The sequence below is a fragment of the Microcaecilia unicolor genome, chromosome 5 (assembly GCF_901765095.1).
Source record: "Microcaecilia unicolor chromosome 5, aMicUni1.1, whole genome shotgun sequence".
Lineage (NCBI taxonomy): Eukaryota > Metazoa > Chordata > Amphibia > Gymnophiona > Siphonopidae > Microcaecilia > Microcaecilia unicolor.
In genome coordinates this window covers 159,664,087-159,678,982 of record NC_044035.1, presented here as the reverse complement: position 1 = coordinate 159,678,982, position 14,896 = coordinate 159,664,087, and the positions used below count along the sequence as shown (strand labels likewise).

The 14,896-nt window shown below is 44.0% G+C and overlaps 1 protein-coding gene across 1 annotated transcript in view; it reads left to right on the top strand.

The window, feature by feature from the left end:
• Positions 1-2,040: 2,040 nt before the first annotated feature.
• LRRC20 (leucine rich repeat containing 20) overlaps positions 2,041-14,896 on the top strand; it is a 295,773-nt gene continuing 282,917 nt past the window's right edge. Inside the window, exons 1-2 of the mRNA XM_030203505.1 lie at positions 2,041-2,086; positions 6,523-6,653. Of these exons, the coding sequence (XP_030059365.1) occupies positions 6,572-6,653 (82 nt within the window). The 5' untranslated portion in view covers positions 2,041-2,086; positions 6,523-6,571. The remainder of the gene's footprint in view (positions 2,087-6,522; positions 6,654-14,896) is intronic.

Below are 14,896 nucleotides of genomic sequence, written 5' to 3'. Positions count from 1 at the left end.
AAAATTTACACGCATTTTTATAGAATATGCCCCTTTACGCCTAAATCTATGCTCTGATCTTTACGCCATGTTTCAAGCATTGTGATATCAACTAAGTGTATTCTATATACCACACCTAAATATAAGCAGTGCTTACAGAATATGCTTAGGTGGAAATTTATTCCATGCCAATTTTGAAAGACACCATATATAGAATCTAGCCCTTTGTGTTTTTCGTTTGCTGATAACAGTGCATACCAGGGGCGTATCTGCGTGGGGCCTCAGGGGCCTGGGCCCCCGCAGATTTCGCCCTGGACCCCCCTACCGCTGCCAACCCTCCCCCTCCGTTGCTCGCCTACCTTCGCTGGCGGGGGACCCCAACCCCCGCCAGCCGAGGTCCGCGTCCTCCTGCCGCTGCCGGCTGCCTTTGGTCCTTTCATTTGTCCATTGAAGCTGGCGCCGACGAAAGTTTCTTTTGAGTCTGACGTCGCTGCACGTTGTACGTGCAGGACGTCAGGCTCAGAAAATGTTTCTGAGTCTGACGTCCTGCACGTACAACGTGCAGCGACGTCAGAGTCAAAAGAAACTTTCGTCGGCGCCAGCTTCAATGGACAAATGAAAGGACCAAAGGCAGCCGGCAGAGGCAGCGGCAGGAGGACGCGGACCTCGGCTGGCGGGGGTTGGGGTCCCCCGCCAGCGAAGGTAGGCAAGCAACGGAGGGGGAGGGTTGGAAATGGTAGCAGCTGGGGGGAGGGGGATCGGCAATGGCGGCGGCGGCGGCGGCGGGGGGGGGGGGCTATAATGTGCCCCCTCACTCTGGCCCTGGCCCCCCCTACCGCCGCAGTTCAGATACGCCCCTGGTGCATACTATTTGCAAAGATGGTGCACTCTTATGGATATTGCCCTCAAAAGGAAAATAAAGACTAACCAAAACAAAACGCACAATGCTGCAAACCAAATGGGGAAACAAAAGGACACAGAAACAAACTGCAGCAGTGAAGTGAGACAGTCGTACAGACCACGGACCCTGAAGAAGTATTTGAAACCTTGGCCATTGTCGGCCGTGGGAAGTAAGAAATGCCTGTGCCGCTGCATAAGTTTCTCTATTTTGCAAAACCTAAAAATTTAAAAAGACTATAAAGATTAATGGAGGTTTTTGTGCTGATGATAGCAAGAGCTCCGTACAGTTGAAGGCCATTGAGACCAAGATAAAGGAGTCTGTTGAGGCTTTTCCTCCATTGATCTGTAACATTTTAGACATGGTTATAAACATCACTACAGTGAATCCAGAATTTAGTGAGGATATTTGCATTTGTCATATATATATGTATTATTGTCCTCTACAGCTCCTGGAATTTGTTTATAGAAACAAAAGGAAAGACATTTTTGAGGCTGCCCATTCTTAGCACCTACCATCTAATAAATAAATAAATAGCCTTCTATGATCTTTTTCTACCACCCTCCAACACATCGAACTAGAAGAGAAAAGCTCATTTTCCACATTCTTCCGTCTTTCAATATTTTAAGGGAGTTACTGCTCAATTTTTAAATAAATGTTAACTTACGAAAGGGAGTACATATAATATTTTTTTAAAAATCTATAATTTAATCAATGGAACAGTCCTCTTCGCGTGCTGTGTCTAAGCTGAGTTTATTTATTTATCGGCCAGTCGCCCAGCTTTGTGTTGCTGGTACCAAGTTTGTGTATCCACTACATCTGTTTAAACTTGTCACCGCTGCCAGCCAGGACCGCACAGCAGCAATCCAGCCAAACCTTCTTTCAATCTTGCCTCTTTCTAGCAAAGTGGGTGGGGTGTTCTCTTTAAGCTCCGCCCACCCGGCGACCGGGGCGGGGAGATAGCCGTTTCCAAGCTTCTCATTGGTCGATAGAGGAGTGGGTGATGAAGAGGAGGGGAAAGGAAGGGATGACTTGCTCTTTCTTTGTTGCCCTTCTAGCTCCGCCTACCCGGTGACCGGGGCAGGGATAGAGCCGTTTCTAAGCTTTTCATTGGCCAAAAAAGCAGTGGGCGGGAAAGGGGAGGCGAAATGATGGGGGGGTACTTTTTCATCTGTTGCTGTTTCTCCCTCATTGCTATCGGAGCGGAGGGTGAGTGTACACGACTGCTTTGGGGGGGGGGGGGGGTGAGAAAAAAAGAAGGAAGGTGTGGAAGAGTGGGGGGCGCTTGAAACGGAAAGTAGCTGACAGGTGTGGTTGGAGGGAGGTGCCTTACTGCACTTATACCCCCGGCATCACCAGGTCTCCACAGGGGGCAGATAATGGGCAGAGTTTCACTGCTGTTTGGATCTAGGTTTTCTAGATCGGCGCTTCCCTTACGCCAACCCAGGGGAATCTGCCCTAGACAATAAAATACAATTTGGTTAGACAGCTGAATATGCAGAATGTATTCTCTCCAGTGCATTTTACAGTGGCATTAATACATTAATGGCTCTTTGTTCATGATCTTAATATTTTTTTTAATAATTCAGAAAAAGTGAAGCAAACTGATTGAATGAAGCCAGGGAGGGTGTACAGTACGCTTCCTAGAAGGGAGATGGCTCACTGGAAATGGGGCATGATAACTAGCTTATGCAACTGGAAACTAGTCTTCACTGGCCACTCTGCAACATTTCAAATGGGGGTGTGTCGGTACTGTGTGTGGCCGTGGTGCTTTAAAAAAAAAAATCCTTTTAATTAGATCGGTGATAATTTCATGGTGTGTTTATATAAACCCAACCCAAGGTCTTATGTATAGTCTTAATTATCATGGGTGCTTACCTGCACTACACAGTGTATGCTAGAACAGCTGTTGTATCCAGCTACTGAGGGAGAGTTATGGCACTGCAGGCTTAGGTTTCTGATGAGCTGCCATCCACTCTGTGCTGAAGTGCTACACTGCTCCGCACTGTCGGGTATAAATAGTTGCACCGGGTGCTGCTGAGTCACTATGTGAAAAATAAAAAGGCCTTTAAAGCCAGTATAAGAAAACTTGAGTTATAATTGTAAAACTTTGCATGGGTTGATCATTTCAAGGCAATTGTTTGGGGGGGGGGGGGGGGGGTTCTGGTTACCCAGTAGAGCAGTGATGAACTGAAAAATATACAGGTTCCTAGTCGGTCTTCTCCATCTCTCTGAACAATCTTGAGCAAAGCACATAACCTCCCACTTGCACATGTTCATATTGTTAATGCTTTAGATGAGGGCCTTAATATTATTGACATTTTAGTATGCTGTTTAAGCAAGAAATATTTGCGTTATGGGTCATTCTGCATGTTAGCATAGATAAGTTTAAAAGACTGATGCTCTCACTTCCTTTAGGGTGGTTAACTCTTTTTAACAAAGTTTGGTTCTCTGGTGTGTTCTGCAGCTTGAATACATAAACTCCCTCATTCTATAACCTTGCATGCACATTTTTGCACTTAGGTCTAGAGTCTATATATGGCGCCAAAAAAATTCAGCACGGAAAAAATGTGCTTAGTACTGTTCTATAACCTGTGCCTAACGTTAGACGTGGTTTATAGAATATGTGCAGTACCCAGATCCGTGACTAAATTTAGGCCTGACCATTTATGCCAACTAAAACCTGGTTAAGCAAGGATCGGGCATGTTTTATAACAGTGCTCATAGTTTCTAGAATGCCCACAACCCGCCCATCCCCCCATGGCCAAACCCCCTTTTGAGATCCATGCATTAGAATTTATGCGCACCACTTTACAGAATATGCTTAGAAAGTTGCATGTGTAAATTCTAATATCAATTAGTGCCAATAATTGCTCGTTATAGGCCAATTATCGGTGCCAATTTGCTTGTTAAACAATTAAGTTGCGCATGCAATTTTGCCACACTGCTAAATTTGCACACACAACTTTAATTGTCATATATATAATCTAGGGATTAGCATGCAAAATTGCGCATGCCAGTTATAGAATAGTGCAAGTAATATGCATAAGCTCCTTTGAGCAGTGTCTGTCCTTCCTTGTTAAACTGTACAGCGCTCTAGAAATGTTTAGTAGTAGTAGTTGGCGAAATAGGCTCTAATTGGCACTAATAACCAATAAATGCTGATAATTGGCATTAAATTTGCAGTTACACATGTGATTGCACTTAGTTGCTGTTCTAGAAACTTAGGCCTCAATGCTCAAAACTCCGGCACTATTCTGAATAGTGCCGTAAAAATACCACTGGATCATCGCAAAAGAAGAATGCCCTAATGCTCAATGCTAATGAGATGCAAATATAGGCACGCACACTCTTAACATTGAGTATTAGGGAGTTCGGTGGGAGGATTGTGCTTTGGCGCAGGAGGATTGTGCCTGCGCGTGCCCAGAAGAGTTCCGTGGTCATCTTGGCTCTTGTGCGCATGCACCTGGTAAAACCCAGACGTGAAGCACACATTGGCATCTGTTTTCTGCGGCCTAAATATAAGTATTTTACATTTTTTTTTTTAGCTTGAACGCTTATATTTAGATGCAATGTGCATTTCAGTTTGGGTGTTTTACATTTTTTTTAGAGTGGATGCTTTACATTTAGACAAAGGAAACAGACGCCAATGTGTACTTTCGATTGGGTCTGCTGTTTCTCACAACTAGTGCTTAAGGGCTTGCATGGACTTCCTTCTGCTTCCAAAAGCAATCAGAGCCGGCAGATTTCGCAGAAAGATTCATGAGAGAGGCGTGAGAATCATGAGAAATTCTCTCTTCCAACAGCCTAACGCCTGCTGTGACCTTGCATTATTTTTTGCAGCAGTAAGGCAGTTTTGTTCAGGAGCTCTTTTCTGAGCATTGAGGAGGAATACAAAATGACCTCATTAACATGAGCTTGACTACATTAGCATGCTACTTGCGTTGTTCGTCTGCACACTTATTTTTGTTCTGGGCTCCAGGCCTCTGCGCGCTCCGGGCCTCTGAACATCCTGTGCAGGTAAAGGCAGGTGCTAGTATGGCACTAATGGCCTGTAGCACCAGTGTTTACTTTTGAGTATCGGGGCTTCAATGCGCAAAAGGTATAGGGCCAGATTCAGTGAATGGTGCCCCAAAATTAGGCGCCCTTATGATTTTTTTTGTTACATTTGTACCTCGCGCTTTCCCACTCATGGCAGGCTCAATGCAGCTTACATGGGGCAATGGAGGGTTAAGTGACTTGCCCAGAGTCACAAGGAGCTGCCTGTGCCTGAAGTGGGAATCAAACTCAGTTCCTCAGTTCCCCAGGACCAAAGTCCACCACCCTAACCACTAGCCACTCCATTTGTGCTAAGCGCCCTTTACAGAATACTAGCTTGGTGTGCTCCTCGCATCTGACTTTGGGCACGAGCACTTATGCCTGCCAAAAGCTGATGGCAGTTAGGCGTGCAAATCCAGGAACGCCCCTGACCCACCCATGCCCCCTTTTGAGTTGTGCACTATGACATTTAGGCAAGCATGTTATAGAATAGGGTGTAGGGCAGATCCATTCATAACTACCAGGGCTAGCTTAACCATTGGACCAGGTGAGGCTATGGCCCAGGGCGCTGGCGGTTAAGGGTGCCAAAATACTTAGCCACTGACCTCACCTGGTCTACAAAGTAAGCCTTTTCTTCCCCCTCCCCCCCCCCCCCCCCCCCCCCCCCGTTCTGGTCTCTCCTCTTCTTTTTTCCCTCAATCCTTTCTGCAGGTCCAGCATTGCTTCCTCACCTATCATGGGGAGGGAAGGGATGCCAGAAGTGATGTGATTGGAGGGGTGCTGCCAAAGCAAGTTGGCTCAAGGCACCACTATCCCTTGAGCCGGCCCTGATAACTACTAATTACTGCCAATTAAGTGGTTATTCACACCAATAATTGATATTTAGTGCTTAATTGAATTGTTTATGTGCGGGTCTGGGTGACCTGTACATAATGTGGGGGATAGTGTGTAACTGCAGAGGTGGCATGGATGGGTCAGGGGCGTGGCCATCACTTACTCGCTAAGGGGTCCTTTTACTAAGCTGCGGTAAAGGGGGCCTGTGCTAGCCCGATTACCACCAGGTAAGCACCGGCGCTACAAAACTAGAAACTATTTTTGTAGTGCCGGAAATGGTGCATGCAGGGAGTGGGAACTACCGCCGGGCTCCTGCAGTAGTTCTGGAATAGCAAGCGGTAAGCCTGCATTTAGTTTACCGACACTTAGTAAATGGACCCCTCAGATTCTAGAATGCTGTCAGAACAGGAAGTTAACGTCAGAGGGGGTGGGAGAATGGCAGAGCTGGCAGCCGCACGAGTGCTCAGCGCACCCCCTTTCTTGGAGGAGGGGTGTTCCACACAGGGGGAGGCCTAGGTGGCAACGAGGATAGGTACGCCACTGACTTACACTAGTATTCTATAACGGCCATTACCTGTGTAATTGTCAATATAGAATTCGTGCTTAGTGTGCAGGCATCCTAGCACCTAAATTTTGATGACCTTTTCAGAGTTACCCTCTTGATGTCCTGCTGCACCCTAGTTGTTGATGTTTAAGAAGCTATCAGTTTCATCATTTCACCTTTCCAGGGCAGTGCAGCTCTTCCTAACATCTTTTTGTCTTTGTTTGGTCAGAATTTACTGGGGGCTTGGGCTCTTCTGGAAATATTGGTGTGGTGCTTGCATGCACAAAAAGATGGCCGAAGCAGTAGCTCGAGTTGCTAGGAGGGTCAACGAAACGGTGGAGAACAAAGAAGACCATCTTGGTAAGTTTACATGTTGCTCTGGTGCTCTCTACATCCTTTGAATGAGTCTCTTGGCTGGTCCATCAATGTGTGAAATGTACTTAGTGGCTCTAGTGATATTTGTAAAACACGGTCTTCAATAATGTCATGTTTGTAGGGTTATACTAAGTTCTCACTCTGTCTAGTTGTGCTTTCTGCATAACACTGTGAACCTGAGCAGAGCTGGTCATTACTGTGCTGCTCTCTCATAGCTTCTCAACTTTCGAGTTGCATAAAATTGGGATGTTAGTATGGCAGTCATATGCAATCTCTATGTTTGGCAAGAGGGTCAAATTGATGGTTCAACTCTGTTGCACACATAAATGTCTATTATGTTGTATACAATTCTCCAGGACAACCTTGCTGCTGGGGATGTGGTCTTGTCAGACTACATATTCATGTGTGGTAATCATATTTTAAAGCCCGTTGGTTTTGGCATGAAATAAAAAAGGGAGATGGAAATGAGGCATATCCTTAACAGTGAGTTAATGTAACCGGGCTGCTGGAAAGATGTTAATATTTCTGGAAGATACTTATCATTCATACTCACTAGAGGAGGGTGACCGAAACTGGGGCTCTCAATTTCAGCTGAAACCAAATCTGCTGCATTTGCTGCTTGGTTTTGGCTGAAACCAAAACTGAAACTGTAGCCCCCTCCCCGAGCAGAGAGTGCTTCCCCCTAGGCCGTCTAGTTCACCTGACCACAAGTTCCGCCCTCCCTTCTGCTTATGTCGGCTGCAATCTCAAAATGGCTGCCATGGCCTCCTGCTGCAGTGTCGGCAGCCATTTTGAGGGTGGAGCCAGCATCAGCAGGAGCAACTGGGGATCACCACTGCCCCAAAGAGGCCAATACACCACCAGGGCTTCTAAAGTTAAGCTCAGGGAGGGCCTTTGGGTATTGGGAGGCAGCACTCGTGTGGTGGGAGTTGGGTGGGGGGGTGGCAGGCAGACTAGATGGCCTATTTTGTTCTACATTTCCCATCATGTACCGTGTTACTGTGTTTTCTGCAATATTCTATTCTAGGAATCTCTTTCTGTACTCAGCAGCGGGTATTAGAGGCCAACTGAATTTCAGTTTTAGCTTTGGGCCTGAAACAGGTCCAAAATCTGATTTTGAGTTTGGCAATGCTTCAGTTTTGGCTGAAAATATCAGTGCAGTTTCAGCTGAAACCAAAACTCCTGTCTCCAACGACCACTCTCTGCCTGTCCCCTTGTGACCACAACATGAACGCAGGGCTCATTTTCCCGCAGCTGGGTAAAAGGACCCCATAGAATTTTAAATTTAGCCCTGTAAGATACTGGTAACCAGTGTAGCTTTTGCAGGAAGGGTGCGATGTGGTCACGCCGCTCGCAGCCTTCTATCAGTCGTAATACAGCATTCTGAATTAGTTGGAGATGATACAAACTCTTTTTAATTTGGCCAGCATACAGGGCATTACGGTAGTCTAGTCGTAATGTAATAGCATGGACCGCTTTAGTCAGATTCATCTTTTCAGTATTTGGAGAGAGATTTCATAGTTGACGTAGCTGATAAAGACAATTTCTGAAGGTTGTTTGAATTTACGGGATCAGAGTGAGTGATGAGTTTAGGAGTATCCCAAGATTCCTGACCTGTGATTTTATGGGGCGATTGCTTTTCAGTCTGCCTCCTTGCAGCTCCATATCATGTCCCCTGTTTTTACAGCTGTCCCTTCTTTGGAAATGGTTCATTTTTGTGAATTAATACATTTCAAGTATTTGAATGTCTACATCATTTCTTCTGACCCTCCTCTCCTCTAGGATATATGTATTCAAGTCTTCGTCTCCTCTGGTGCAGATCAAATACCATTGTTGTTTCCCCTGGATCACTTCTAGTCTCTTGTATAGCTTTAATGAGATACAGTACAGGGATGTCAACACCACCCTCTTTTACTGCTGCTTCCCTCTGTGCAGCATAGCATCCAGGTGATGATAGCCATTGCTCTTAAAAATAAATCACCTGCTTTCCTAAAGGTATGGAATAAGCAAGACCCATGTAGATAAGAGTAACTATGTAGTCTTAGACAATTAGTTAAATCCAATTTCCCTTTCCCAACCAAATCTTAGACCAGTGGTTCTCAAACCTGACCTGGGGGACCACCAGCCAGTCAGGTTTTCAGACTATCTCTAATGAATATGCAGCCTATTATTTTGAGAATCCTGATTTCAATCTAGTTACAACTCATAAATCTAGTTACTACCATATTCTTCAAATAAAATAATACATGTTTTTTTATTTATTTATATTTATTAGGATTTATTTACCACCTTTTTGAAGGAATTCACTCAAGATGGTATACAGTAAGAATAAATCAAACATGAGCAATAGACAATTACACAGTAAAAATATTCAAATAACAGTACAATAAATAAAATGGAGCAATGATAAGATTAGTTCCAATAATAGCGTTGGCGCTCATTTAAATATTGAGCAAAGTGTGATCTCTTGGAGACCAGTCAAGCTTGGGAGCATTGAGGTCCAATTGGATAAAAGTAGTAATTTAGATATTTGCTGGGAGAGCAATACTCAAATCCCAGCTGGGAAATAGAATAAGGAATAGTATACTACTTACAATGTCAACACAATACGTAATAGAATATTTTAATTGATAGTGAAGAGTATTAGCAAAGATGGAACATATAGATAGGCAAGAGAGTAAGAGGAGTTAGAAAGTAAGGTGATTGATTTAAAAAAAGTTGCACATGAGGTCAGAGAGATGGTTAAATATTATCTCAGCTAGGGTAGGAGTGGATAAATATTTCCTTCTGCAATATGTGCAGCCTGAGTCACTCTTTGTGTGTGTGAGTGAGACTAACGAGTTAGTTACTTCTTGCATTAAAGGTCTGGTTGAAGAGCCAAGTTTTCTCCTGCTTCCTGAAGTAGAGATAGTCTTGTGTTAAGTGGAGCCTAGATTTAGGAGCTGATTATAGAATATGTTAGTTGATATTTCAGCGCTGATATCTGCATGCATCCATTAACGCCAACGAAAACCTGGTGTAAATCTCAGTGTGTAGACTTAGGCACACTGGGCCATAATCTATAACTAGGTGCCTAAATTTTGGAACACCCATGAAACGCCCATTTCCTTGCCCATAACCATGCCCCTTTTTGCCCTGCGCCTTAGAAGGTCGGCACACATCATTACAGAATATACTTAGCGAATTGTGCGCCTAAATTCTAATCGGTGCCAATTAATGCTCATTATTGCTTGTTAAGTGCTGTTATCAGTGCTCATTAGCTTGTTAAGCCAATGAAGTTACACGCGGTGTTAAAGTGTCCATGCTGATTTTGGTGCCTAAATCTAAGCGCACTATATAGAATCCTGGGGATAATGTCCATAGATCATGGTTGTTTCAATCTAATCCTAACACAGAGAAAAATAAAATAACACGTGTTTTACCTTATGTTTCAGCTTCACGGGCTATACAACAAATTGTATCCAAACACTGGCCAATTTTAACTTTGCATGAGCAATTTAGAGTTACCATGCTTTGCATATACAAGGGGTTAAATTTAGGAGAGAAGCTGGCAACCACTAGTACATAAGTACATAAGTATTGCCATACTGGGAAAGACCAAAGGTCCATCGAGCCCAGCATCCTGTTTCCAACAGTGGCCAATCCAGGTCACAAATACCTGGCAAAAAACATTTTATACTGCTTATCCCAGAAATAGTGGATTTTTCCCAAGTCCATTTAATAACGGTCTATGGACTTTTCCTTTAGGAAACCGTCCAAACCTTTTTTAAACTCTGCTAAGCTAACCGCCTTTACCACATTCTCTGGCAACGAATTCCAGATATAAAGTAGCTGGAACTACAGGATATCATAGTAGGTGTAAAGGTTGTAGATACTGTCCGCATGCTATTGAAACTCATTGGATACAGATACTGAATCAACAGAAAGAGAATAAATGTATTCTACATTCTAGAACAAACATTTTATATATGCTATCCAATGTCTGTGTGGACTTTGGTATATAGGTAAAAAATGTAAACATTATTTGGCACAGGATTTAAGTAACATTAAGTTATAAAGGAGCTCTTGTCCTAAGATGTGTGGGTGCCTATGCACGTACAACGCGTGTCAGATTAGAACTACTGCATGCCCCTGGCAGTAATTTAAATTTCTACGCGCGTCCAATACACGCGGCAGAATAAAAATTTCTATTTTCTACCGCTTGGTGCAAACCGGGCGGTAATCGGCAGTCTACGCGCGCTGGTGATTACTGCACGGTTAACACGTGAGACCTTACTGGTAAGTCAGTTGGTGGCGGTAAGGTATCAGGCCCAAAATGGACGTGCACTGATATTTATTTTGCAGCACGTCCATTTTCGGCAAAACAAATAAGACCTTTTTGTGCAGGTGTGCTGAAAAATGGACCTGTGCGTGCTCAATACACGCGTCTAAACCAACGCAGGCCATTTTTTGTGCACTTTTAGTAAAAGGACCCCAAAATATAGAGGCACCATTGGTAGAACATTGGATGACAGCACAGCACGATTTAGAAGATTTGAAGTTTGTAGTGTTGATTCAATTTGAATTGTAGGAGGGAGGGAATATTATTCTTAAAATGTTTCAGAGGGAACAAAGAATGATATTTGAGTGGGGAACAGTGGTTTCGTTTGGTCTTAATAAGGAAGTTGAATGGTGAGGGAATTGAAATTGTGATGTAATCAGCCAGTGTTCAAAAAGAGTGTTACAGCACATGCACTGGCATTTTAGAGTGCTTCGGCGCCATTACTCCCGCTGCCAGAGGAAATATCGTCCTGTTTATGTGGTCTAGGCTAGTTGAAAACAACTGTAAGGTAGAGTATGTGTTTAATAATATTTTGTAGTATGTTTTTAGAAAAAGATATTATGTATAGCAATGCCTCGCCTTTTATTGTTAACTTGCACTCTATAGTTGAACCCCTGATGATGCAATAAGCGAAACACAGAGCTGTGTTGGGTTTCACAGAATAAAGGGGCCCTTTTACAAAGCAGAGGTAAGCTCAACGTAGGCTTACCGCTCGCTAAAAGGGAAGTACCGCTGGGCTACCGCAGCAGCTTGGCAGTAGTTTCCACCCCTAGCGCGTGTCATATCTGGTGCTATAGATAATCGGGCGGTAATCGAGCAGTGTAGCATGTGCTCCCCCACCCCCACCCCCCAAAAATGGCTGCACAGCAAGTGCTTCACTTGCCACATGGCCATTTCCTGAAAAAAAAGAAAGACCTACCTTTTACCTGCTGTTGTAAAAGAGGGCCTCGGCGCATGTCTAAAACACAGCTTTGTAAACGAGGCCCAAAGTGCAGAAAGAAGGAAAAATCTGCAGACCAAGGAAAGGGATTGATTATTGAGGAAGCTGAATACGTTTTCTTCAGAAAAAGCTTTAATTGACTGTTTGACTCTTACTTCCTGTGTGACGTGAGGAATGTAACTACAAGATGACTTTAACTGTTCACAAAAAGGAACAATAATGAGGAAGAACTATAATAACGATTGGTGAACATTCATTGTTTGCACAATTATATAAGTTTGACATGATTGTTTAGCAGTTGTATGGTGAGATCGTCTGTAAAAATGAAAATAGTTGATACAGTCCAATGACCGAAGAAGTGATGGAAAGTATGGAAGAGTGAGAGGAATGAATGAGGTGTGCAAGGTTAATGGTAATAGGGTGGGTTTTTGTAAAATGATATGAGAAGATTAAAAATTGATAAATTCGTATTATTTGAAGAATATGATAGTTAATAGATTTATGTATTAATGACTATGCAGGGGAGAGATTTTCATGCCTACTACCTCCATTATAGGCAAATTTCTTTCATGCATATTCATTAGGGATATCTGAAAACCTGACTGGGTGGTGGTCCTCCAGAGCAGGCTTGAGAACCAGTGGTCTAAAGTTCAGTTGGGAAAGGGAAATTGGATTTAACTAATTGTGTCATCTATCTCAAAGTTGTTTGAGATTTCTAATTGGTCTGTAAGGTACCTTTTATGAGGTGTTGTTTTATCTGCAAAGCAGTGGCGTAGCAAGGGGGGGGGGGTGGGAGGGGCGGTCCGCCCTGGGTGTCAGTTCAGGGGGGGGGGGGTGCTCCCTGCCAGCTCCCCCCCTCGACGAATTGACACCCCCCCTCCGACCAGCTCCCGCACCCTACCTTTAAAAAGAATATCGGGAGGCAAGGCGCAGCGCCTCGCGCCTGCCCTGCACGTAAAAGAAATGTGGACCGTCGGGTCTTCCCTCGCTCTATCTGTCCCGCCCTCCGCAGACGCAACTTCCTATTTCCGCAAGGGCGGGACAGACAGAGCGAGAGAAGGCCCTACGGTCCACATTTCTTTTATGTGCAGGGCAGGCGCGAGGCGCCTCGCCTCCTGATATTCTTTTTAAAGTTAGGGTGCGGGAGCTGCTCAGGAGGAGGGGGGGTGTCATCGTGCTGCACCCGGGGGGGGTGCAACAGCGAACCGCCCCGCCCCGGGTGGCAGCCCCCCCTGCTACGCCACTGCTGCAAAGTTACATAAAAAAGTACCCCCCCCCCCGAATTCTATAGAATTATAGAGCAATTGGTATGTTTATGTAACCTAGCAAACAGAATGGGGTGGGCCATGGCTTGATTAACCTCTTGCCCTGTAGAGTTGAAGAAAGTTTGTGAATTTTGAGAAATAAAATACATTATACTACAAGAGATCAGTCAAGCTGGTCTTTTATTAGAGCTGCATAAGATTTCTTGTTAACAAGGAGGGGAGATATGGAGAGAAATCTGCCTGCTTCCAAGGTTGGCAGTCCAAATGCTCACATTTATACTCTCGACCACAGATGAGGTAATTGATCCATCTAGAGACTGTAAGAGAGAGAATCCAAAGCACACCCGAAGGAGCAACAAACCAAAAGAAGCAGAAGGAACACGGTCCGTGTTTCGGTGACACTGCCTACGGCAGGGATCTGATCAATAAAACTCTGAGTTGATGCCTCCTCTCTTGAAGGCTGCTTGTGCTTCTTTTGGTTAATTGATCCATCTACACAGAAACCCATAACAGCAAATGTTTTTAGAATGCTGAACTTAATCTAAGCAAATATGCTAAAAGTCTAAAGTATAGGGACATTGTACAATGGAAAAAGCCTATTACATTGCATTTCTCAATTACATTTAATACAGTATAGTCTCAATTATCCGACCTCCGCTAATCCAACCATCCGGCATATCCGACAGACCCCCTGGTGACATCATCACATTGTCATTGTGTTGCCGTTAAGAAGCGCGCGGCTTCTCTTCCTGTTTATGGCTTCACACGCTGCAAGAAAGCCATGAAATCGTGCTTCTCTGCAAGGGAACCTTGCAGTGCAGGTGATATTCCTTCATGCACCCCTCAAACGAGTTAAGAAGTGCGTGGCTTCTCTTCCTTTCAGTGATTTCAGCCCATGCTTCTACACATGAATTTTTGGATCTGGGACCCTGCTTTTGCAGCAAGGGAACCATTTTTTGATTTGAGACCATGCTTTCATGCATGAATTTTATTTTTGAGACCATGGTTCTATGTAAGGGAACCATCATTTTTAGACCTGAGACCCCGCTTGTGTGGCGAGGAAACTGTAGAAGAACTTTTAAGCTGAGACCTTTTATAACATTACAGCTTGGCAGTAATTTTTGAACCTGGGATCTCGCTTGTGGGGCGAGGGAACCGTAGAAAACTTTTAAGCCGAGACCTTGTTTGTACAGATTGGCAGTAGTTTTTGGACCTTTCTTTTAGAGCATGGCAACAATTTTTGGACCTGAGACTCCACTTTTGCACTGAGGAAACCATTGAAGAATTTTCTAGCTGAGACGTTCTTTCACTTCTCTTATCAAAAGGCTTTTCCTTTTCTATGTACAGAGTGAGGCCAAAAAAAAAAAAAGTAACCCCCTCCAGTTTTTTGCAGTTTTATAGCAACTGCATGTCAGCAATTTTTGGCCCATTGGAAAGTGGAAAAAAAAGATGTTTTGTCTATAGAGCAGAAACTTTTGCAGAAAGGAACTGCTTAAGAAAGTGAACAGTAAAGATGCTTTCAGCTGCTTTCTAGCGATGGAACCATTTTTGATCTGAGACTATGCTTTTGTAAAAATTTTTGGAGCTGCTTTTCCTGCCAGAGATCCATTTTTGATCTTAGGCCAGTGCTTTTGCAGAAACGGAACCATGGCAAGATTCTTGTGCACAGTGAGTTTTATGCGGTACCATATGTACACCTACT